Source organism: Aulonocara sp. 'chitande type north' Nkhata Bay, linkage group LG16 (genome assembly GCF_057382095.1).
Source record: "Aulonocara sp. 'chitande type north' Nkhata Bay isolate Kocher_YH1m ecotype deep benthic linkage group LG16, A_spYH_male_GT1.1, whole genome shotgun sequence".
In the NCBI taxonomy this organism is placed as follows: Eukaryota; Metazoa; Chordata; class Actinopteri; order Cichliformes; family Cichlidae; genus Aulonocara; species Aulonocara sp. 'chitande type north' Nkhata Bay.
In genome coordinates, this window is record NC_141359.1 from 27221123 (window position 1) to 27247391 (window position 26269).

The 26269-nt window shown below is 39.8% G+C and overlaps 3 protein-coding genes across 4 annotated transcripts in view; 1 reads left to right on the top strand and 2 right to left on the bottom strand.

Moving 5' to 3' along the window:
- Positions 1-1542, bottom strand: part of LOC147311721 (sacsin-like) — a 33883-nt gene extending 32341 nt beyond the window's left edge. The window contains exons 1-2 of the mRNA XM_086266610.1: positions 1514-1542; positions 797-884 (exon numbers count right to left, since the gene is read on the bottom strand). Coding sequence (XP_086122736.1) covers positions 797-884; positions 1514-1542 — 117 coding nt within the window. The remainder of the gene's footprint in view (positions 1-796; positions 885-1513) is intronic.
- An 887-nt stretch (positions 1543-2429) lies between these two features.
- On the top strand, positions 2430-5385 carry LOC147311722 (disco-interacting protein 2 homolog A-like). Of its 2 annotated transcripts, XM_086266809.1 has the most exons (6): positions 2430-2577; positions 2710-2833; positions 2917-3035; positions 3589-3763; positions 3887-4010; positions 4164-5385. In XM_086266809.1, the coding sequence occupies exons 3-6, from the start codon at positions 2973-2975 to the stop codon at positions 4414-4416; spliced, it is 615 nt and encodes a 204-aa protein (XP_086122935.1). In that variant the 5' UTR covers positions 2430-2577; positions 2710-2833; positions 2917-2972; the 3' UTR covers positions 4417-5385. The 2 variants fall into 2 exon arrangements, with proteins under 2 accessions (XP_086122935.1, XP_086122934.1); XM_086266808.1 differs by lacking the exon at positions 2710-2833.
- Positions 5386-6173: 788 nt separating this feature from the next.
- LOC147311723 (sacsin-like) lies at positions 6174-25144 on the bottom strand. Its single transcript, XM_086266807.1, has 7 exons — positions 25113-25144; positions 24498-24585; positions 21641-21752; positions 20130-20276; positions 18607-20038; positions 18339-18427; positions 6174-18226 (listed from the first exon to the last, which is right to left on the bottom strand). Exons 1-7 carry the CDS (start codon positions 25142-25144, stop codon positions 7242-7244), a joined length of 12885 nt encoding a protein of 4294 aa, XP_086122933.1. The 3' UTR covers positions 6174-7241.
- Positions 25145-26269: the final 1125 nt, after the last annotated feature.

Consider the following 26269-nt stretch of genomic DNA (forward strand, 5'->3'; position numbering starts at 1 on the left):
GCTCAAAAAACATGTTACATGTGCTCACGTTTGACCTGTAAAGCTGATTCCACACACAAGTTTATAGCTATGATAGCCAAAAGAGTTTTAAATATATTTGTTACTAAAAAGAAACTGTATCCAAGCAGCAAAAAGGTTCAAATAGTCGGACAATACTCACAAGGTACACATCCAGGATTAGTGTTGCAGTATTGAACAATAGCCAGAAAAGTGGGTTTTTTTTAAATATTATGTTACTGTAAACCAGAAATTTGACCCTTTGGATATAAAATATCATCATTTCCTAAAACGTATCCATTTGTGTGAAATTTGGTCAAAATTAGTTTATGAGTTCTTCACACTATGAAAGTTGGACAGAACCACAGTGACATTAGTCATTGACGTCTGTTATGAGGCCACAATCTTAGTGTTTTTTTGCTGTCATTATCTTGTTATTTTTTGGAAACCGGGTGCACAATGGTGTATCTTACTGTGAAAATAGTGTTTTTTAATAACAAGGAGTTAGCCCGTTAGCACAGACTAGATAACCCTCCTTTGTGACAGTTTAAATGATCACATAATGATTTATTTAAAAGTTATTTACAAAATGGACTTCGTGTTTTTTTTATCAGCAAGGTACAAAATGTCAAAATGAGTAACTGAGACAATTCAATCATTAGGAAAGCATTTACTGATCAGAGCCAAGGGACAGTTTTGAAACCGGATTTCTAAAGGACTGAAAATCCTTTTGCAACCCTATGATAGTACTTTAAGAAGTAACTGATGAAATGGACTTTTGGCAAAACATTACACCAACCTTCAAAATTTGTCCGCCATCTGGATATCGACGTAGAATATCTTTCAAGTAGTCAATGAAGGGCGGTGCTGTGGCCCCGAAAGAAGTCCTATAAAAAAGCAACAGTATCAGCAGAGAAATTAAAAAGCACCGAGTTTGAATTTAATTTAAAACAAAGTGAGTCCTCCTGATACACTGATTATAGGAAAGAGCTAATATTAAACAAGCTTGTGTATTTTACTTGTATTCTTAGCCATAAAGTTCTCAACTTTAAATCAGATAACAGCTTGTGATGAAATCAGAAGATACTTTATGGGACAATAAATTGAAAATGGGCAGGTACTTGATGTAATTTGGATGATAAAACGTTGAATACGAACTTTGCATTTAGTATGTAATTGTAGGGAACTGGTTACAAATGGAGATGAATGAAGATGTGCACTCAAAGATTATTAAAAACATTTCATATAGTGATTCAAATAATTACAGACTGAGCAGTAATTAAATTCAATAAATAATTTGACCTACAAGTAAAATGAGAAAATAACATTGGCGCCAAAAATCATATTAATATGTATCAGCACTTCCTACAGTACTATAGAGCCACACATTTTTTGCGTACAGTACTTCCTACAGAAATACTGTTCTGTAGGAAGTGCATAACAGTATTTCCTATTGTTTTATATACAGTAGGAAGAACTGTATACATAACATTAAAGTAAAATCAAAGTAACTCACCGAGCTTTCTTTTTTGCTTTCAGACTCATTGTTCCAGGGTTGGTTCCTGTAAGAAATTCAGGGTATTGTGAGCAGAACAAAGTCATATAACATATCCTCTTGAGAACCAGCCTATTCGTTTATGTCCTCTGTAATAGACATTTGTTTTTTGGTCTATATCTTTTGACTTATTTGAGATATCCCACTAAGTCCTGATGTACTAAATAGAGGACATTCTGGGCTTTTTATTGATATCTCATGTGTTTGGGTGGCCTCTAAGAGGAAGGAAATATACACGATCGCTGAATAGCAGCCAACTTCCTGTTAATCAGCTGGAATTTAAAAAATCAAATATCAGCTACCTACACGCTGCACTGTTTTTAGATACAATGCAATACTATGCAAACTAAACTATGAATACTCTAAGTTGTTTTATTATGTATGTTGCATTCTTGTACAGCACTTTGGTCAACGCTTCTGTTGTAATTAAATGTGCTATATAAATAATTAAACTATTAAACTATTAAAGAGCCACACTTTGTACATATCTGTACATCCTTTAAGGAGTACATTATACTAAGTAGGTAACTGCAATACCAATGATATTAAAAGATTAAAATCATAGTACCTCGCTTATGAAAGTGAGTGGTCCCATCTGGTCCAGTTAAAGTAATGATCCTACACCAGTCTGATTTATATAAAGGCTGCTGATGGCCAATCACAGCGTGGCACGTGGACTTCTGCTCAGGTTTTGTCTCATTTTCGCCCTTATTCTGTTAGAAACGAAACCGAAATAAACAAAAACAGCCACATTCTTCAAATGTTCTGAGTGAAACGAAACTTTCAGAGCATCTCGTGAAACTCATTCAGAGCTTCCCAGTGAGGACAGTTGTCCCGCCGCTCGCTAGATGATGCTGCAGCCCGTTTTTATCAGAAAACGGGCTGCAGCATCATCTCAAAGGAAAACGATAAAATGTAGACGACAGTGTTCCGCCGTTATTTAACCCTTGTTAATATGGTGTTTTTACCGCGTTCGCACGAAAAGTACTTACATTCAAGCACATTGCTTAGGAAGGATGAGAACGGTATGTGAAATTGTTGTTTGTGTGCTGCTTGCGTCCTCAAATATCTTCCGCATTGTTTAAAACCAACCACGGCCTACAATAGTTGGTAGGCTGCTAAGTAAGCTAGTGCACATACTTGTTATATTCGCACAGGTCTTGTTGTCGCCTATTTGGCCGACAAGGAGCGCTAATGCGATCATAACCTATACAACATGCCCAAAAACCGATGAAGGATATCCGGCTTATATTTCACCTGAAACAGCGATAAAACTGTTTGGTCAGTAAGCAGGGGGGGCATCGATTAAACAGTGCGTTTCCCCCACAAAAAATAACAATAATTATGTCATGTTTGTCTCTCAGATGCTCCCATCATCTGTAGGACCGTGAAAACCCCTCCCCTGCTGCTGTGGGCGTAGATGGCACCATGCTGGATAACACCGGTGATCAAGTGGAGCAGCAGTCTGGGCGCTGCTCAGACTGTGGGTGCAGTTTTAAGGCAACCTCTAGACAATAAGAAAAACCACTTATTATTCAGTCCCCTTTAAAGCAGGTTACAGTCGCTTTCTGCAATAACCTAAAAACATCTTAGAGTTAAGGTGTTTTGTTTTTTTGTTTTTAGCAGCAGAATTCATTCAGCACAGTAGAAGCAAATGTCTATTTACATATCAGTGCTGCTTTTTAAAACATCTTGCTGAAATTTGTGTAAAAGCTACACAAAGTGACCTTTTAGGCTGAACAGCAGTTCAATGTTAATGTGATTAATTTACTTGGCTTTTGTTTTTTTTGGAACAAGTTTGCAGGGTTCTTTCAGCTTCTCCCTTATTTCAAGAGGTCACCACAACAAATAGATCTGTATGTTGATTTGGCACCGATTTTATACTTGATACCCTTTAATGGGATCAGCATGAGGAATACGCAGCTTGTGACTCATCATATTGGGTTTGTAGCGCTTCAGAACTTTGACCAGAAGAAAGAGCAAAGTGTGTGCTTCTGAATGTAACAGTCACCAATTGTAACTAATATGTGTATCAGATCTGGGTGAGCAGTCCCCACAATGCCACAGGATACTACACAGTTTATGGGGAGGAGGCGCTGCATGCTGACCACTTCAACACCAAGCTGAGCTTCGGGGACACTCAGACAGTCTGGGCAAGGACCGGCTACCTGGGCTTCCTGCGGCGCACTGAGCTGACCGATGCCAGCGGAGGTGAGTGACCAATGCTTAGTCTAACTTAAAGTCTGCAATCTTTCCACGGAAAGCTAATTTAAGTATTTTCTAGTATCAAAACGTAAACTGAACAGTCTGACTGTGGGTGTTTGTGTGTCTCAGAGCGTCACGACGCCCTCTATGTGGTGGGCTCTCTTGATGAGACTCTGGAGCTGAGGGGGATGAGGTATCACCCAATTGACATCGAGACCTCTGTTATCCGTTCTCACAAGAGCATAGCTGAATGGTGAGAAACCTACAACACCTTTAGTCGCTAGTTGTCAATATGACAACAGAGATTTATTTACTTGATCAATTTTAAAAATGACGAAGAAATATGAATTCTACATGACTTCTCTGTATTTATTTTCATCCGCCATCCTCCTCCTCCTCTCTCCAGTGCGGTGTTCACATGGACCAACCTGCTCGTGGTGGTTGTAGAACTGGAGGGATCTGAGCAGGAGGCCCTCGACCTGGTGGCCCTGGTCACCAATGTGGTCCTGGAGGAGCACTACCTCATCGTAGGGGTGGTGGTGGTGGTAGACCCCGGCGTCATCCCCATCAACTCCAGAGGGGAGAAACAACGCATGCACCTCAGAGATGGATTCCTGGCTGACCAGCTGGATCCCATATATGTGGCTTACAACATGTGAGGAGCTAATTGTGGCAGGGTTGACCCCCACTACCCTATGTGGCTTTATGACACTACAGGAGACAGCAGGACAAGCATCTACAGGGGCTTGTAGCAGTTGCAGGCTCGATCTCTGGATGGCTTCGGTTGTGCAAAAGCGATCTGCCCGCTTTTTTTTTTTCTACTCGTGCAGGAAAAATGTGAAAGAAACATGGATGCAAAACTTGGACACAAACCTCAAGCCTGTTTCTCTCAATTTCTGGTCTCAGCAAATAACTTTTTAAAGGGCATTCTTGTGTTATTGAAGTGAGTTTTGTATGTATGACAAAACCTCATCTAAACCCAGGACACCTGAGAGCGGCAGAGCAGGTGGTTACGGTATGATACAGCGGTGTGCCATTGACATAATTTATTTTGTCAATCTCAAAAATGTTGAATGTTAACTGTGTTTGCCAAACACTTGTGCCATAGAAGAGAACTGATGCCAGTACCCAAACCCTGACTCGAATGACCTCCGACACGTTTCATGTTCAGCCTCCTGCACCATTACTGGTCCGATGCTTTTCACGGGATTTGCCGCTACACCTGTAGGAGCAGCTGCACCCTGAAATGAACCCCAGATTTTTATTCTGCAGCTCAGTACAGATCAAGTTATCGCAACAATAAAGAAGCACACAGCAGCGGCGTCCGAGGAGAAGGAGGAGCAGTTCGTGTTATTTTCTTTTTCGCTCATTTGTGCTTTAGTTTGTAGTGCCAGTAGCTTCCACATAATGCTGTGGTAACTCAGTCTCATCGTTTTCTAATTCTGAAATGTGTAACAGAGTTTTATGTGAACAAAAATGCAATATGAGTGATGTGAAAGATGAATGACTGCATACAGTAAGTGCCGATCAGTCGAAGAATAACGTGCTAAACGATAAAAGCCTTAAGTATTTTTTTCAGACGTCTGTTCCAGGCCCAGCTGGAGTTTATCAGCTGTTGGATATGGGGGGGGGGGGGGGTAAATATGCAGATGGAGGTTAGAAATAGCAAATTTCGCTCTTATCGTACCCAAAGGTTTGCATCTTTTTGGCTAAGATAAATATACTTGATCCTAACATCAGCCATTACAAACACACACTCATTCATTCCATAAATATTTTAATGTGCGTCCCTGTCAGCTGTGTCGAGTGTGTGTTTTATAGCAAAAGACTGGAAGAAGTGGGTGTGGCTTTTGTTGCAGAATGTCAGACTCATTTTGAGTGACTGAAAGTTGTTGGGTTACATTTGTCATTAAGGCAAGTGTCTAATATGCTCATAACACCCTGACCTCCCATCGTATCACGTCAACTTTCTTGCTTCTTTTTTCTATGTGCACAACCCTTCAGAAACAGGCATCAGCCTGCTGTAAGTATGTACAGATTTTGTGTAAATTATTGATTGAAGGATTAGACAGCAGGAAGCAGAACACAAAGACTAAATCTGGTATATATGTGAACTTCTCCCTTACAAACAGAAGGTTATTTGCAAAGGATTTTCATGTGGAAACACTGGAAGGAGACGTGAAAAGCCTTGTAGACATTTTTATGGTATGAAACAACAGCAGGATGAGGTGAAGTACACGCCAAGCACAAACAGAACACAGTTATGCTCTGGTGACGGCGGAGATGTCACAGCCTTTACAGCAAAACGTTGTTAACATATGGAAAGATGCATTTGTCTGATATATGGTTAGTTGTCATTATTTTCATAACATGATTTCATAATGAATAAAAAAAGTTATTTTAACTTGAAGCCTTTCTCTTCATTGGTTACTGAACGTCTGATCAGTTGTTCATAAAAAGTAAACCAGGTTTTAGGAGTGATGTTAAACAGTGAAGCACTTGTTACTGTTTCTAACAGATCTGTCCAATACATAAAGGAACCTATTAGGCTTTTCCTTATTTTATCATAGTGTTACAGTGTTGGATAAAATAAATATGGCTAAGGTTTTCCACAGTGAGTGGCTTGTCTGTTATTGATCAGATCTTTGGTCTGTGACTCTCTAGATGCATTTTCTTTTATATCACATTGACATTTAAGGGTAAATATTGTTTCTAACCATCCACATGCATGTCCAGAGACATGACCAGACTTGGAAACACTTAAAGAGGGAGAATTTGGTCTGTTTAACTAATCAGACAAAAAAGTCCCAATTACATGGGAGGAGAAATGATTAAAGACATCATTTAAGGTCCTCTTCAGATCTTTCTGCTAGCAAATATTTAAAAAAAAAAGGAAAACAAAACAAAAATTCCCCAATTGCAATGTGGATTTAAGTTTAAAGATTTTAAGTTTTTCAGAAGACAAAACTGGATACAAGTAAAAATCAGTATGCGGTAGTTATACTGTCTCTCAGCAAATAGTCATAACTTTAAAACACCAAAACTGCATATTTGCATTTACATTACAAGCATACAGTGAGTATATTGATCCAAGGCAGGTTTTTAACAAACAGTAAGAAATTCACTGAGTGACTGTTTTGATCTCAGAGAGTAGTCAACAGTGTCAACAAGACTTACAAAGAACATCTGATGTTTTCATTTTCATAACACAGAATATATCGATATCACCAATAAGCAGCTTTAAATGACAAGAATCCAAAATAAAGTAATTTAGTACTTACAATTTTCTTCAGTGTGTTTACATATACATGCACACCATAACATAATAATAAGTACTGAGTATGAGAAGTGAGACAAATAAGTAAAATAAAAGTTTTCTTTTTTCTTTCTGATGTTAAATAATATTTCAGTTTTACACTTTACATTACATTACTTTTAACATGTAGAAAACCAGTTACACTGACCAATACCTTGTTTTAAATCCTTAATTCACATATGCTTCTATTTTATTAAGGAGCTCAGATGCCTTGTTCAGTGCCAGCATTTCATTCTCTGATCTGAATTGTCCGTTTGGTATGTGAGGATATGGATGGCAGTTGGGATATTGAGTCCTTTTAGGATCCACCCCGAGTGTCTGCAGGTTTTTCACAATCTCAGGCAGATCTCTCAGTTGGAGGCTGTAGCGGGAAACTTGTGCAGCAGTGGCTGAAATTGAGCTGCTGTTGGGGCGTTGTCCATTTCTTTTATAGCATGCTGCTATGAGAGACTTTTCTACTGCTTGATGGACCTTAAACAGACACCACTCTGTGCTCCCTCCACCAGTGTCTTTGTGAGCTGCATTGAGATCGCAGCGAGCCTGTCTACACCAGCGGCTGGCCTCTTCTCTGTCTGGCCTTGGGACATTTTCATTGTGGGTCCAGAAGTTGTAGGAATGGAAACCTCTATAGCCTCTAGAGAACCTCTCTCGACTATTTCTGTGATACCTGGCCTCCTGATTCCACTCTTCATAGAAGCCTCTGAAATTTGTGTTTCTGCTTGAAAAGGTCGAGCCTGCAGCTTTGGGTTTGCTGAGCTCATCAATTCGATTCTGTAAATATTTGAATGCCTCATTGGCGAGAGACTGGCAATCCGGATTTTTGTCAGGGTGCCACCTGAGGTACAGCCTCTTGATGGCTTTGTGCCTCTCCTCCTCAGGAAGCCTCCAGATCTCTGTCAAACATTTATCAATTTCCCTTTTAGCTTCCTCAACAGAGGCTGGTAAAGAATTTGTTGATGATTCAGAAGAATGTGGCACAGCTCCTGTCAGTGGTTCCAGCTCCATGCAAGTGTTTTCTTCTGGTTTTAGCGTCTTCTTCTGTGGTTCTGGCTCCATGCATTTCCTCCTTTCTGTTTTTACCTTCTTTTCTCGTTTAAACTGAAACAGATCAACACAGCTGACTTCAATGGGCTCATCTTCTCCTACTTCTATTTTGTATCTCCATGAATATCGTCCATTGTGACCAGGCAGTTCTTCAACAATAACTGCATAAATGTACTTGTCATCAATGCTGTAGCCAACATATTCCCCCTCTTCAAAGTTGTTGAGGACATTCATGTCCAAACAATCATGCCATTCTTCTGGAACCTCTGTCCCAGGGGCTGCTGGACCAAAAGAGGAACTTTCAGTTTCAGCACTGTCACGGATCTGATGTTTAGCCAGAGTTTTCCGAACATCTTGCAGATCGTCACACATGAGGAGTTGTCCCAGCACTGGAAGGTGAACCGATGCAATTCTGTTTCCTAAAAGAGCATTAATCTCTTTTGTCAGTGTCATGATGACTTCATTTATCACTTTGAGAGCCATGTCATCATTGTGCTTTAAGTAAAAGGTACACCCTTGTTGCTCTCGTTTCACAAAAACATCTGTTTCCTCATCAGTTTTGGGAAGTGGCTGTTTATTGAGCCAGAGAGCTGTTTCCAAAGTTTTGCAGCACAAAATTTGTATACTGCCAAAAGTCTTCTCACACATTTTAGTGGCATCTTCTTGTGTTATTTTGCCTTGAGAATTCTCTCTAATAAGACAAATGAATCCATATTTAAAGGCTCCTGAGGAGAGATGTTTATCAAACCATCCACTAAATTCACAGCCAGTCTCAAGTTCACAAAGCTGCATCTTTGATTCCACAACTCTTTCCTCTGTGAACTCAGACAGCATCTTTGGCTGAAATTTCTGAGGCAGCAGTTGCAACAGCTGATGATGCTTGTATTTGTCGTTGCCCAAATGACATTCACTGAGTTTCTGAAGCAGCAGGAACTTGTTCTCCAGCGCTTCTTCCAACCTTTTGGTCTCAAACACTGTGTCGTTGTAGCAGAGTGTGGATGATGGGTATAATTTACCATCTACTGCAGGAAGATAAAGAGTCTCAACATTTTCAAGAAGTGTCTCATTTCCCTGAGTTCTGATTAACTTAAACAACTGCTCAACAGCTCGTTTCACAGTTCTCAGCTGGTTTGAATGTAGTTTTTGTTTATCACAGGAATCAGCGTAAACTGCTGCCAAAACATTACAATATTGCTCTGCAGTAGCTTTCTTCTTCACACCAATTTTCCGAAAGAACGGTGCATACATTGCATCTTCTGGAGTAATCTTGTACAGATATGGTCTGAAGTCACGATCATAGGAGAGCAACAGACACACGTCATCAACCGTCACAAGTTTTGTGTCTTTTTCAACCAACACAACAGGAAGACCAGTCAGCTGGTTTCCTTCAAATCTTTTTTCTTGCAGGTAAGCGTAGGAACTTCTGAACACTTTAGCTCGTGTTTTGATCAGCTGGTCAGTTTCACATGGTGACTGACAGATGTTTCTTATGTTACTGGCAACACAGTTTGGAGGTGGTTCTTCATGAGCTCCAACATTTTTTATCATTTTCTGAAGACCTTGTGACATAAATGGTAGGTCTATAATTGGCATGGAGGTCCAAATCAAATCTTGATGCTCTGGATTTTTCTCAATCAACGAGCCTCTAATTTTAACAGTAGTTCCTTCAGGAGCAAATGGTTGGTGGTAGTTGGACAGTTCTTTTCGAATCATAACTGGAAAAATGAATTTGATGTCAGCAATGCTTTCCAGCAACCTTTCGTTGTTGTCTTTGGGATCACATGCTTTATTTAAGGCTTCCCTGAAAAGTAATGATGATTTCAGTTTCATGTCTTTGAGTCTTCTGTTAACTTTTGCTTCTGATTCCAGCTGGTGTGCAAAATGTATTATCTCGTCCGCTGACACAACATGCTTCATTCCAAGTTCTCTGACCAGCTCTTTTGCTTTTTCTGTTGTGTAGTCATCTCCTTCACACAGTTCAGACCAAAATGTCTCAGGAACAAATCTCTCGTGGGGCAACATTCGTTTGTACAGCTCAACACTCTCATCAAAGTAGTATGATGCAGGCTCCAGTCTACCTTGAGAACTGCGAATCAGTTTCACCGTCTTCAGTGAGGAGATGATAATTTTTCTTTCCTTCAACGAATAATCTAGTGACAGCAACAGTTTGAGGCTGTGAAGAATCTGTGTCTCTGTGAGTTGGTGTACAGCAGGCAGAATGAACTTCATGAAATACTGCAAATCATCCAGGACCTGAATGTTGAGTGTTTCTGACAGCATGTAGTTCTCAGAGTTGTGTTTCAGAAAAATGCTGCTGTTTGTAGGTAGGTTGAACAAATCTGGAAATATGACTGAATATTTGATTTTGAGGATGAAAACCTTCTTAGGTCCATCAATCCTCACTCGTTCACCTTGTGTTGTTTCAAATATTGGTAAGGATTTAAGTTTCCTCACATACTCTTTGCTGACTTTGGACTTGGATAATCCTGATTGCAGGAACATCTGAAACTCTTTCATATCATCATTTGAAAGGTGGGAAAACTCTGAGCAATTAATGTTGTACACTTGATCCAACACTGAGCTTTCATCATCTACATCGAGAAGTTCATCTTGTAGACATGAATATATCCATCGATCCATCTCAGAGAAGAATACATGATCAGAAGTCATAAAACCAAGTTTAAAGAGGATGCCTGATATGTCTTTGTGTTTTTCTGAGGCAAACACAACACTTGACATGTGTTTCATTGTTTGCAGGAAGTGCTTGTTGTTCAACCTTGGACACACAACAGGTAAAATATAGCAGTTGCTGAAGAGTTTCCTTACATCACTGAGTGTAAGACTGGACTCGTCATCTCTAGATGTTGGTAGTTTAATTTCACTCATTATGAACTTCCAAAGTAATTTTAGCCACTTCAATATTTTCTCATTGGGGACATGAAGACCACTGTGTGGATCAATGTCACAGTCATAAAGAAGATGCTGAATTAATGTTTTCAGATATTTCTCTGAGCAGGGCAATGTCATATTTCTGACAAGTTTTAATCTTTGAAGAAGCTCAATGTGCCAAATGTTGATCTTATAATTTGAAAATTCATCCTTGTAGTCAAAGAAAAGATTTGCATACCTCGATATCCACTTTGGTGTTTGGGAGCTGAACATTTTCAAAACATTATCTTTCGTGAGAAGAAGTGGAAGGCCTTCGAGCAAACTGGCATTGTCCTGGGTGACCTTTTCTGAGGAGAAATCTTTTAAACAAAAACTCAGGAGCTCTGAACATCTTTTCTCATCTTTGATCAAAGTAGCACTTATGGGTAAAGGCAAATCCTCATCTGTTTGGGTTGGATCATTTAGAGGTTTTGCTCGTAGGAAAGTCTGCACAGTGGAGGGACTGACCTCTTTTACTTCAACCCCAGCAGATCTGAAACTTGTCCAAATCCTCTGCATCTTTGCGGAATAAGGAACCAGCTTCATTCCAAGATCTTCCAAAATGTTATTCAGCTGGAAATTTCCCAAGGTTGTCAAGTAAGGTGCCTCAGTTGAGTCTGTTTCACTGACATTACTCCAGTCAAAAGAGTGCTGTTTAATTTCTCTATATGTAGTTATACGTGTTATGGTCGTCATAACAGGGATTACATCAAGGCCTTTTTCTTTCAATGATCTGTATACTTCATGTATCATTTCATGCCAGTCTGGGTAAACATCTTTGGACACAGTTGGCCAAAAACACAAATATTCTGTATTGAAACATGAGTTAGTATTTTCTATTAAAGTAAGTTTTCTTACTTTCGAGAAAACTTTCTTGACTGCAATGCTGCGCCTGATGTAATGCAGGAGATCTGCATAAAGCGGAGCAATGACGTGCTGTTTCAAAGACTCATTCCAGCCTGATTTCTTACTCTTCCCATCTTCTTTCCAAAGGCTTGTCCTGGCAGAATCAACCTCAAAGTTTCCATTGACATGTACTGGCAGTCCAGTTTTCCCTGGCAAAGGAAGTGAACAAAAGGCTTCTCCTTTAAAATCCACAACGCTGGATCCCTTTGTGTTCACACGTGCAGCTAATGATGCTTGGGGAAGTTTTTCTGATAGTTTTAATTCAAAGCTGTCTTTGAAGGAGCCAAATTGTTCTGCAACAATCCACTTACTTTGTCTTTTATCTGAGGTGGAAATCACAGTTTCATAGAAAGTCTTGTGCGGTGTTGCTGTTTTGTCTGATTGCAGTGCATTTTGTAGATGTTTTACAAAAGCATCTTTTTCTTCACGACTTCTTTGTGGCAGAGTTTTTTCAACCTCAAAGATGGTTTTAAGTTCTTGTGAATCTTCACTGATTTCATGGACTTTGATTTTGCAGATGTTTTTCAGAAAGAGAATTAGTCCTACAGGATCTTCAGACAGGGCAGAGCACAGTTCTTTCATGTCGCGGTCAGTGACTCCTTGCTGTGATATCTTGGAGGTATTTGCATTTGTACCCATTCTCAGAGGTAATCTGAACATGGTGCCCTCTTTAAGAGAAAATTTGTCTGGAAGAAAGGATTTGTAGACATCTACGTACATTTCTTTGAAAGTGTCAGCTAGTTTATAGCCAATGCCATATCGCTGGTTATTTGAATGATTTTCAATGTATTTTTGATTGGGGTCAGAAATGCAAAGTACTTCATCTCCTGTAAGGATCGAAGGGCAGTCAGTCAGATGGTAAACAGAGTTGAATCCAACTCCGTACTTGCCTATCTTCCCTGGGGTTCTGTGCTTTCCTCCCTCTCCCAGCTGTTGAATTCCCTTAATGTCAGCATTAGAAAACACTTTGTTGTTGAACACACAAAGTGCTGGACCCTGGAGATTGTTCCATTTCTTCCCAAATGTTTTTTCTTTTCCATGTTGTCTTTTGTCCCAGATGAAGTGAATTTCTGTTGCTTCTGCATCATCAGCATTTTGAATGAGCTCTTTAAGGATATCCTTCTTTGATGGATAGGCTGAAATTATGTTTTTAATACGAACAGTCAGCTGTTCCTGCTGTTCAAAGTCAAAAGCAAATGGTGACATGTCATCAACTATGTGGTTTTCCAGAGTATGATGCCTTGTTGTTTTGATTCCAAGGTGGCGAGCCATAACACGTGGGATATTCTCGTGACATAATGTGACACCTGAAGTGAGTGGCATCCACGGGCTGTCATTGTAAAATAGCTCACTAGCAAACTGCAAAACTCCATGCTCATTGGGTATCAGACAGTCATCCGTGATTTTCAATTTGGCCTCAAAAATCCCTTTGTTTAAAATTGTGAAGACAACTGAGAGATCACTCTTTGTTAGGGGCTTGTTTCCATGTTGAGCTTTTAATTCCTGCAACACAGTTAGAAACTGAGTGATCGTGAATTGTTTTTCAACACCTATACATTTCCAGAGGTTCCTGAAGCTTGTGAAGGCAGCTGGAAGTACGTGGAGATAGGGCTTTGCTTCAAATTGCCCGTTCTCAGCTGCATGATCAACATTCACAAATGTATCACCAATGAGGATGAATGGAAATGAACTTGCTTGTTGTGAAATGTAAGTGGTATTTCCAGAGTCACAGATCCACTGATCCAGACACGTATAGCACTCAAATGCTATTTTGTAAAGCATGGATCTGTCAATGGTGTGTGCTTGTTTGCTTCCTTCATGCAGCTGCTGGAGCACCACCTCTGGCTTCGGGGTGCTGTTCACGCCCAAGATCTTTAGGACTGGATCACTGTGGTGTATTTTCAAATTACTATTATTCAGCACTGGTTGTGTCATGTTAACGAGAAGGGAGCATTTGTCACTAAAAACATCAGTGGGCCTTTTAAGTGTTACATTTCCTTCCATTTTTGCATCACCAGGTGAATATGCTGGAAGAAATGCAGTTGTCCTCAGTGTTTTCCAGTGGTGAGAGCCTTCATCATAAATGTGATTCTTCATCAGTTCAAATAGACACTTCAAGTCGACAAATGCTTTCTTTTTGTCAATGCTCCAGGTTTTATTAATCGTGCCTGCTTTCTCTGTGATGTCTTCCAATGGGAGATGATCATTTGCCATACCAAGTTCCAACAAACGCTGAATCCTTTTTGGAGATCTGAAGTCATTTTCGGATCCATCCAGCAAGCGTCCCTCGTTTGGTTCAAAAAGACAGGCCACTTTCCCTGTAGGATTCACAAGTTTCCTGACATGTTGGAGCTGTCCACCCTTTGTGGGTATGCATGGATAGCAGAGCAGCAGATTGTCAATTTCTTTGATATGAAGGTCAATAGCATGCAGCACAAGGGTATCTCTACTCTTCGAGTCCATTGTAGTTAGGTTACCAAACACTGCTTCTCTGTAGAACTTCTCCCAGTTCCAGGTCCTGTTTTGTAAAACCTTTTCTAGGCCAGCCTGTTTGAAGCTATTTCTCAGCCAAAGTGGAAGAGGAACAACATGATTGGGTCCTTTTGCATATTTCTGACAAACTTGCACTGCAAGGTCACCAATCTTTTCATCATTTTCAATGCTCTCATGAAGAAATATGGCATTGTTCATTGAGAACCATTGTTCTCCATCACTAAAGAGCTCTGGACCAACAGAGTCATCAACAATGGTTGAGTAAAGTGCATCCACTAAAGGCTTGAAAGTTTCAGTCACTTTCTCTCTCTCAGGCCAAAAGGTGTGATAACAGTAACTCACCAGCTGCTTATCTTCTGACATTTTCTTTAGTGCCTTGAGTACAGTAACATATGCTGTCACTACTGGATCCTGAAGGAGAGCTTTGTTCCAGTCATTTTTCACTCCAGTTTCCCACAGACCTTTTCGGTTGCTTGTCACAGCAAATGTGCCATTTACATTGACAGGAAGACCCGTGTGAATGGGAAGAGGAGGGAAGCAAAAGGCCTGTCCAACAAGATCTGTTTTTAATGTGGTGAATTTTCCAGTTTCTGGATCGTTTTGCAAAGGCACAGCAATCCCTCCAATGGGCAAAGAGAAACTGGCCTGCTTGTTTTTGTGAATGGCCATTTTAAAGGACTCATCTGTCCCAAAGCAGTTGTACAGGAGCCAGAACTGAAGTTTAGTTTCATTAGACTGCTGACTGGATATTTTCACAATGCTGATTTTGCAGCAATTGATCACCTCTTTGCATTTACCATCAAGTTTCATCAGTGATTTCTCAGCATGACGTTGCTTGGACACACTGGTGTCATCAGGAATCTCCATTGCACTCACAGTGGTTTTGGACACAGAGAAGATGGTCTCTATTTCATTTTCTCTTGGTGGAGTTGATCCATTGTGTGGGATATTTTGGAGGGATAATGTAATGATGTTCTTTAAAAAAAGCAGATGGGTTTGTGAGTTTTTAGAAAAGAGATGTTGAAAATCAAGGATATGGGGTTTTTCATACACTTTTGGGTTTATTTCTGATTTGGCAGCCTCTTCTTCACTTCGGAAAGGTAGTTTGATCAGAGTGCCTGGATAGGGTTCAGGAGGACTTTTTCTGGTGAAATTACAGTCAAAAATGTTTTCATATGATCCAAACTGACCAGGAAAACAATGAAAGAGTCGCTGTTGAGAGAGATCCAGCTTGATTCCAGGATTTGATTTATGTTTGATATGCTTTGTGAGATGAGTAACATTTGGATCAAATATGAGAAGAGTGTTGCCACTAAGGATGGAGGGGACATCTGTCACATGATACACAGTGTTGAATCCAAGTCCAAACTTTCCAATTTTTTCTGCTTTGTTTTCCTTTGAGGCTGAGCCAACTCTGACAATATTTTTCCAATCCTCGGCTGTGAACTGCTCATTATTGAAAGCCCAAAGACAAGGTCCCTGACAAAGAGCCATGTCAGGGTCAATCAGGCTTTCGGGGGCATCTCTGTGTACTCTGAAATCCACCAAGAACTTGCAAACATCTGCCCCAGCGTCCTCTGCATTCTGGATGAGCTCTTTGAAGATGTCACTGTCTTCATCGTACTCTTTAAGAATGTTTTTTATTCTCATTGTTATTGGTTCAGATTGTCCACACTGCTCTATTCCTATCTCCTCTGGATCAAGGATGTGGGTACTGAGAAAACGAATTTCCAGCCATTCAGCCGCTGCTTTTGGGATTTCCTCATGTATGACATAAATTTCCTCTTCTCTGCAGTTTAGTTCTTTCAGTCCATTTTTGCTTACATCACAGAAAAGAGCTGTTGATCGTGGTTTAAGGGTAAATTTTCCTCCATCAGCAATGACTGGCACTGGGATGTCATCCTGAACTGTTTTCTTCTCTTTCCAGAGCCAGTTGAGAATTTCTATTGACACTTTGACCTCTGAGGAACTTGCAAATGGCGGCTGTCTTGCTTCAATTGTTTGCTGGATGGAGTACAGAATGCCCAAAATGTCTTCATTGGAAAGTACTTTTCTCAGGCCAAACCTCTGGAACAATGTTCTGTATGGCAAAAATTCATTCGGCATCTTCCCAATGTAAGAACTCAGATCTAGATTATTTGGGTATTCAAGAACCAGATCCTGGGGTGCAACAAACTCGTTCTGGGCCCATAGCCAACATGTCTCATTGCCCATCATTGTAACAAATACAGAGACATTGTCTTGCATGTGTTTGTAAATGCTGTGCAGCTGTCTTTTGAAGTCTACATCTGTGTCAGGATTAGCCATTTCCAGTGCTTTTGATTTCAAGACTGACAGATTCTCAGTCACTTTTTCAGGTGGTGGTAGGTCTTTGAGACCAAGTCTGTTGCTAACTCTGTCACTGAGCTTCCCTGTTAGTGGCATTACATGTCCAACAATGTCCTTATACACAGAATGTCTTATTTCATTTGGGCAAAACAAACAATACTTCTGAGATTTATCACTGAATTGTTTCTCACTTCCAGGTTGTTCACATGGGATCCATTTAAGCATTTTGAGGCAATGAAGCTGTCTGTGAGAAAACTTTGTCAGTAGATCATTACTTTCCAACATTTCCAACAGAACCTGAGCTCTTCTTAGGGCCTCGGTTTGTGAGTTCACGTATAGTTTGTCAGTCAGCGTGGCAGCATGTAGAAAATGTTCAGGTGAGACATCCATCTCTTTATTCAGTAATCCGATTTCTGTTAAGCTTTCCAGCATCTGCAGTGAATGAGTGTATGAAGGCGGTGGAAAGAAGTCTGACTCAAAGATGACTTTAAAAGTCTGAATTCTTGGATCAAAAAAGTCAGAGGCTTTTTTCAGCTGTCCATTCACCTCAATGAAGCTCAAGTCCTTACAGCTGCATTTCAGGGATTCGTTTTGTGAGAAAAGCACCTTACCATGCTGTAAAACCCAAGTCATTGTTTTGTTAGTGTTGTCACTGCTGCAAGCGCCTTTCCTTATGCTGTCAACAAGAACATTGGCTGCTTCGGCGGTGTCCAAGAGATGAACTTTGAGCAGCTGTAACAGTCTGCGGTCAGTCTCAGTAGAACACTGGATTATGGAATCAGGCATAGGGAGCTCTGTTGGTACTGTTAGGCCTGAGATCAGAAGCACAGCTTGTTTTGATTGAGCTGCAACACTGAATCCTTTCATGGTTTGAAACAAAGGCAACCTCAAGAGAAAATCTTTCTCTGTATTTGAGAGAGAATCCAGATAAGAGAGATAATCTTTCAGTTCTTCTCGTGCTGTGTGAGAGGCAGATGTGAGTTCTGTGATAAGATGCTGGAAATCTAAATTCATCAGGACCTTCAAAACACTCCTTGGAGATGGGCACAGCACATACGAGTCAAGGTCTACATGCTTGAGCCACTCATTTCCTCTCACCACTGTGCCACCAACTTTGTTCACCAGCTGAGCTATTCGGTCTGGCAAACTCAGCTGTTTACTTTTCTGAAAGATCAGAGTTGTGTTCTGCTGTAGTTTTGCTACTGATACAGTCTGACTGCCAGACAGAGGACTAACTGGTATTAGAGGTATGTCAGTGAAAGGACTTAACTCATCAAAATGACTGTTGAGAAAGCTCCAGAATTCTTGGAACCAGTCTAAAGGTGGATGCTGACTGTTGTTGTTGTTGTCCCATGCAACAAGGTTCTTCCCTGTCTGTTTCCAGTCTGGTGGCAAATATCGTCTTGCATATTCAGCCACATGGGATGCATCAATGTTGGTGACCTTGAAGAAATCTGAAGAGCAGATCAAAAAGATTTGTTTTTTAAAGATAAGAATAAATGTGTGTGCTAAAATGTGTAGCTGTGTACAAATGACTCTGTATTGTTTAAAATTACTTTCACTTACTTCTTCTGGCCAGTTCTTTCAGATGTGCACTGCAGGCTGGAGTCAGATCATGTGGGATGAAGAAGGGTTTACAGAATGGCAGCAAGACTCTATAAAAAAGTGCAATGGATTCTGTCAAACTGTTAGGAGTTCATTCAGTATAGAAATATTCCTGAACCTTCCAAATATTCAGTTACAATCAATATGTGAATAACACATAAAAATGGCAACTTTAGTCATGATAAATATAACATTATTTTAAATATTGATAGATGTATGGAAACCCTACCTTGGACATTCATGGCTGTCAATCAAAGCAGTGTCTTCCTCTTCGTATGTGAAATATCTGAAAGAGCCATCACTGAGTGGAAGGAGGTGAAGACCCTCAAGTTCTTTATATTGTTCATCCCCTAAAATGTACTCCAAAAGACTGAGTTTGTCATCTTTAGTGATGTTATCCACACCGGTCCTGTGGAGAATGGCCCTGAGGAATGCTGGAGTCACATGTTTTAGGGTAGTAGGGTTTGGGTAGGCCTCATTTATAGCCTTTGCAACACTAGCTGGTAAAGTGACAAGATTTTCTCCACATGACACTAAAGTCCTTTTAATGGCAGACAATATGTTGGTGCTTGTTGGGCCATTGCAGGGGAAAACAGCTTCTGATGGAGAGATAAACTGTCTTTCATCTTTAGCAAGAGAGAGGATGGCCACGTTCTGTCTGAATAAGTGATGAAAAACATCCAGAGTGAGAGCATGCCATTTTCCTTTGTGTTGTATCTGAGTGAGATCTGGCCACAGATTGTACACAGAGGAAACAGGGAGGATAGATTTTTGGGCAAGTTTAATGGCATCTTGAATGATCTTGATGTATGCTTGTGGAAACACCTTCTTCATCAGCATTTCATTCCACAAAGCATGTTCATCATGTCTCTGGTCTTCCTCTTGCCATTTGATGTGTCTTCTATTGTCTGTGAGGCCAAAGCATGCATTGACATAAACTGGGAGTCCTGTCTTATTGGATTCATTGTTTGGAAGGGGGAGAAAGCAGCTCAGTCTGCTCTGGCTACAGTCTCTCTTCTCACCACAGGGGAATGCCAGGTCAACTTGAGGTAAAAAGCTCAACTTCTTTGTAAGCAAATCAAGATCTTCTGCAACGCCCTCTTTCATGGTACATGTTGTCAGAAGCCACTTTGTCTCTTTTTGGTCTTTTGAACTCACAGTTATAACTTTGAACCTTGTTAGACCCTCAGTGATTGACTCCTCTTCTGGCTCTAAAACACCATCTGTGGGGACTGAAGATTTCACTTCAAGTCTGGTGTTAACAGCTCCATCTTCACTAATATGTAACAAGGACACGGAGGTGACATTTTTCAAGAAGAGGAGGCTCAAATCTGCATCTGCAATGAAGCTATCAAAAAGCTCAACCACTTTATTTGAGTCATACAGATTATCAGAAATTTCTGATGCTTCATTGCGTAAAGGAAATCTAAAAATTGTCCCACTGAAGTGCTGATCCTCCATGACAACTTTTGACCATCCATGTTCACATACAAGTGAGACTATATCTCTAAATGGTTGAAACTGATCACGCATATTCAGCAGAACTTCTTGGTCTTCAGAATCATCCAAAGACCACCGAAACCCTCCATTTCTCTCTCCAAATATTTTTTCTTGGGGATCCATCATGCCAAGGTGGCCTGAACTGAATATACTTGGCACATCTATGAACAAAGTAAAAATATGTTACTGCTAACTGTTTATCTTTTCAAAAATTACTACTCATATCTGTGATCTAACTACACATAGTTTCACCTGTTATGTGGTAAACAGAGTTGAAGCCGATTCCAAACCTTCCCACTCTGTTTGGGTCATCACGCTTTACACTCCTTCCAGCCATCTGAATTCCTTCCCAGTCTTCATCAGTGAATGCGGCATTGTTGTAGGTATAGAGAGCAGGACCTTCGTAAAAACATAACAAACTCAAGGCTTATGCTTTAGGTATCTATGTGTTAGTGACACATTCTCTGGAATCTCTATACCAACGTGCACTGAATGAGATTTTTCCAGAAAGGAAATCAGAAGACAGGAGACACTTTTCAGTTGCTATGCAAATGGATTTTATGTAGAACACTTTGAGTGTAACGGTAACTAGAGACAATATTAACAGTGACTATCCTAAATCTTCTCTCTTGATCTGCATATTATAATTAAGCTGAAAGCTCCATTGTTGAAAAATGAAGCCAGTTTTAAAAACTGCAGTGCTGTGAACAGCTGAGGTTTGCTCCAAAAGTAAAATGCTCAACAACCTTGTGCAAGTTTAAACTGTGTTAAGGGTGAGGGCTGCATGAACATACATATAAAACTATTTGGCTGTTTAATTAAGTGAGTACATTTGGTTTTCACTAGTCAACATTCATTATCATAGTGAATTACAGTGCCAGTAGCTTGTTAACAAGTAGTTTTTACTTTGCAAGGCTCTGCCTTTCAGACAAACATGGAATTAAGTGAGTGTGGGAATTTGTTAGGAAGCAGGAGCTATATTATTTAATGATGCTGTAAATGCACATAGGTTATTCATGTTTTCTTATATGACCAATGCCTTTAAGTGAAGCACATTAACAGTGATAACGTTGGTCTCTGAAAGCACAAATATCCAAGAAAGCACAGAAAATATAGACTAAGAAAATGTAATCTGTCCTGTTATGCACCACCTGAGACATGAAAGAATATAAGCAACCTAAGACCCACTATTACTACTATTAAAAAATTATACAATAGAAAATAAATAAATAAAATGAGAAAATTTTTGTACTTGTTTTTCCAATCAGTTGTTGTTGGAAATCTAGTTTTTCCAGGGCCTTGGACAGCTTGAATAAACAATGATGGTGACAGCCAAAATTCCAAAGCTGAGGATTCAGAACTGCAGTCCCACCATGTGACATCACATATTTTATGTAGTCTACAATCAGAATCCAGTTTTATAGGGCTTTCTAAAAACAGCCACCTAGGAAATGTTTGATAATGTGGAAAAATATGGGGAAAAACATCCACACACTATACTTTGGGAGAAATTACACACTGAAACAAGCAGAACCTGCTACTTTTAGCTGCTCCTTTAGTCACAAGGGATTGCCACAGTGAGTAGCTCCACTTTTCGACGTGACCCCCAAAGGAAGCAGAATGTTAAATAAAAACAAACCAAAAAGTTCCCAGCAAACCCGGACAGACATTCTTAACTGGAGATGTATTGGCTCTATTTATTACTTTTAAATGTAAATAAATAATAGTTTTTGTGAAATATATTTCTTTTATTCAGTGAATACCTTGGTATGTCTCCAGTTCTTCAGTCCAAAGGCTTTCAGTCCCATAGCTTCGCTCGTCATGGATGAAAACCACTTCTGTGGCTCGAGCATCATCTGCATTTTGAATCAGCTCCTGTTGACAAATAAAAACAACCTTGAGCAGAAAATGGCAGTACAACGCTGCCACTGACACAGTTCTGCACAGAAAGCTGGTAGATCTTTCTCACAGCAAGTATGTCTACAGAGGAAAAACAAAAAAGGGTCCATTTCAGTCTAACTCAGACTCACTGGACACTGTAGTCCAAAGTGTCCAGTCAGAGTATATGATGTAGTCATTCTTGTTCTTTAGCATACAATGGCAAAAATGTTTTAAGCTTCAAAAATGGTCAATAATTGTGTAAATTTAACTCTGTGGTAAAACTGATGAATTGTACTGCATTATATTTTTAATATTTTGTCTGATAAAATGCCAGCTCAGTATGGTCGGTTGCAAAAAAGCAAAAATTTGCAGGCTCTTATCATTTGCAAACAGCACAAAATCTGGGAGATTTCTGTGAATTACAACCATATTTTAGTTACACCTCCACCAACATCCATGTTTCCATTTTGCCAATTAAATAGAGCTTTTTCTAATCTGAGCTGATGGTCTAAGGACAGAGTCAGTACATATTATGAAGCTCATTGTTTTATATTTTGGATTTGTCACAATGTTATGTAGAAATAAATGACATTTTCATTAAATGTAGAAATAATTGTTGTTCTTGTTCTTCTGTGTTCACACAATTAATGTGTAGGTTCACTTTCAAATGTTTTTAATGGGTGAAAGGTCCATACTGCAGGCAGGCGAGTTCAGCAGCTGGACTCTTCTACTGTGAAAACATGCTGTTGTACTAGATGCAGTACGGAGTTTAGGATTATCTTTCTAAAATATTCAAGGCCTGCCCTGCAAAACAAATTACCTCATTGAGAACATTTTGCTCTAAAACCTGTGTATACCTTTCAGCATTGATGGTGCCTTTAGATATGCAAGCTGCGAATTCCATAGGCACTAATGCACCCCCATACCATCAGACATGCATAGTGATGATAATATGCCATATGGGCCCTCTTCTATTCACTCTGGCAGATGATCCATCCATCCATCCATCCATCCATCCATCCATCCATCCATCCATCCATCCATCCATCCATCCATCCTTCCTTCCTTCCTTCCTTCCTTCCTTCCTTCCTTCCTTCCTTCCTTCCTCCCTCCCGGTGGGACATGCCCAGGACACCTCACCCATGAGGCGCCCAGGAGGCATCCTTGTCAAATGCCTGAACCACCTCAACTGGCTCCTTTCAATGTGGAGGAGCAGCAGCTCTACTCTGAGCCCCTCCCAGACGGCTGAACCTCTCACCCTATCTCAGAGGAAGCTCATTTCAGCCGCTTGTATCCGCGATCTTGGATCACTACCCACAGTTCATGACCATAGGTGAGGGTAGAGACGTAGATCAACCGGTAAATTGAGAGCTTTGCTTTTACACTCAGCTCTCTCTTCACCATGATGGACTGGTACAGCATCCGCATCACTGCATCCGCAGCACCAATCCGTCTGTCGATCTCCAGCTCCCTTCTCCCGTCGCTCGTGAACAAGACCCCGAGATACTTAAACTCCTCCACTTGGGGCAGGAACTCGTCTCTGTCCTGACCTGGGAGCGGGCACTCTACCCTGTTCTGGCTGAGAACCATGACCTCAGATTTGGAGGTGCTGATTCTCATTCCCACTGCTTCACACTTAGCTGCGAGCTGGACGCCATCACTCGAAGAAGCCAACTGAACCACATCAAAAACCACAGCAAAAAGCAGAGATGAGATTCTGAGACCACCTCTGTCACCTTCTGAGACAAAGCCTTCCGCCACTTGGCTGGGCCTAGAACTTCGGTCCGTAAAAATTATGAACAGAATCGGTGACAAAGGGCAGCCCTGGCAGCCCATCACCCTCCGGGAGCAACTCCGGCTTATTGCCGGCTATGCGGAACAAGCTCTTGCAATAGTTGTATACCCGTCTATGTTTGTAAAAAATAAATACAATTTTGAGTTTTCTGTCTAGACTACAGAATAGGTTTTCACTTTTCTTCAGTCCATTTTAAACAAGCTTTAGCTCTGAGAAGATTGTGGCCTTTCTGAATCGTATTGACATATGGCTTTTTCTTTGCAAGCTACAGCTTTAACCCACATTTGTGGATGGCACTGTGACCTGTGTTCACAAACAGTGATTTGTGGAAGTGTTCTGGAGCTAATGCAGTGGTTTGCATGAGAGAATCATGCCTGTTTTGCAGAACTGCCTGAGGCCTTGAAAATCCTGTGTGGCTGTGGTACTGACTTTTGGCCTTATCTCTTGCACACAGAGATTTCTCCAGATTCTCTGAATCTATATACAGTAGATGATGAAATAATCAAAATCTGCACAATTTTGCATTGAGGAATATTATTCTGACACTATGTCTACAACTTGTAGACATGTTTTTTTCTTTACAGATTGGTGAACCTCTGCCCCTTCACTTGTCTCTGTCCAATCATGTTACTGACTTTTTACCAGTTAACCTCATTAAATGTTGCCCCGTCCCAACTTATTCAACCATGTTGATTTCACCAAATCCAAAATGAGACAATTTTTTTCATGAAATAATAAAATGTCTCAGTTTAAATTTTTACTGTTTTCAGTTGTTCCATTGTTAATCATTTTTATGTTTGTGAGAACTGCAAAATGTAGTAAATCTCATAAACCCGTCGCTTTCTATTGTCATTTACATTTTATTATTGTTATTATTATTTGCACAGCATCCCATTATTATCTAAAGTAACTGTTGTGTGTTTTTGTTACATCATTACACCAACCTTCAAAATTTGTCCACCATCTGGATATCGCCGTAGAATATCTTTCAGATAGTCAATGATGGGTGGTGCTGTGGCCCCGAAGGAAGTCCTAAACAAAGTAAAAGCATTAAACACAAAGAAACTAGAGTCTGAAGGCAAATTAAAACCATGTTGGTCCTGCTGATGCAATGTTAGTAAGGATAAGGTTGAGAGCTAAGTTAGCAAAGCACATGCACGTATTTGACTATTTGACTGATATTGTTAGAGATGAGGTTCTTTACTTTAAATTAAATAGAATCATCTTTATGAAATTAGACAAAAATTAATATTTAATTAAAAAGAGACACTAAAGTCGAGTATAAAAATAATTTTGGCCATCTGGTTTCAAAATGTTTACTTCATGTATAGATTCCACACATTTGCTTTAATGCTGAAAACATATTTATTCCCTAATTTATTTTGACCACAGGAAACTGACTAGTAGTTAGTAATGATATCAATAAAGAATCTGATCTTTAAGCAGAATCAAAAATGGCATTAGTGCCCAAATCCTATTAATATAATGTCTACTCAGCATGTAGGAGAACAGTTACTGCCTCCTACTGTTTACAGTATATTAAAAAGAAAGCAATTCACCGGACTTTCTTCTTTGCCTTTGGATTCACCATGCCAGAACGGGTTCCTGTATGAAATTCAGAAAATTGTGACATGTGTTACAGCAGTGCAAACTTACTGTCCCGCTTTTAGTTTTAAGGTTTTATATATCTGGATGTAATAAAAAAACACACATGAACTAAGGGGCTTAATGGGTTTTAAAAATAGGTCAATAAAACCTCAGATGAACATCTAAACGTGACATATTACACCGTGTCATTATTTATTTAACAAAAATGAAATCAAAATACAGAAGCAGTGCAAAAAAACTCAAATAAACACACACTGCTTCTGCAGTACTTACTGTAGTAGGTAGCACCCATGAGCTGGAAGGTGATTAATGACATTAATAGCAAAACATTCAGGACAGCTGCTAGTCTTCCCCACCAAAGTGGAGAAGTTTGGCCACAAGGCACAGAGCTACAAACGCAGCATTGTTGTAGAATGTGGATTAGGATGATTGATTTCTGTTTCAAGTATTGCATGCTTTTGTTTACTTATTCTTTTTAATGTGTGATGTAAACCACACCCATGTGGGAAAGGAGACTGTACTCCTCTGGATCAGATGACTGAGATAATTGTGTGATGATAGCAAAGGTTTAACAATTTAGAAACACATGCAAACCTTTTGCTTAGTTTACAAATTAGGTTTATAGTGCTCTCTTTAAACCAAAGAAAATATAAATGTGAAACAAATCTTTGAACTATGAGTCATTCAAGGTTTTATTTCTTGTTTTGTTCTGATCATTTTGCTGAGTAACAGTGTATTGCACAAGGAAACGATCAATAATTCAAGTGTTTAAGTAACTTAGCCTGAATCTAGATGATCTTATGATTTAGCTACTTCACCCACCTCTCAAACAAACTAAACAGCTACAGTACCAGGGCTGTGGTTGATGATGCACACTGAAATTGTGCTTGTGAGCCATCTTTGTTCACTTTGTTGCTTCCAAAGCATTTGTACTTTGGAATTAAACAACAACAAAGCAGCAAATATAATTAAACACAGATCTAAATGAGATCATCTGTATATAATTTGACAAAAGTGTAAAAAATATATTTTTTAAAAAGTTAGTAAATTAACAAATAAAGATTTTCTCTATTCTGTGATCACAGTGTTTAAAATAGCAAAATCATTT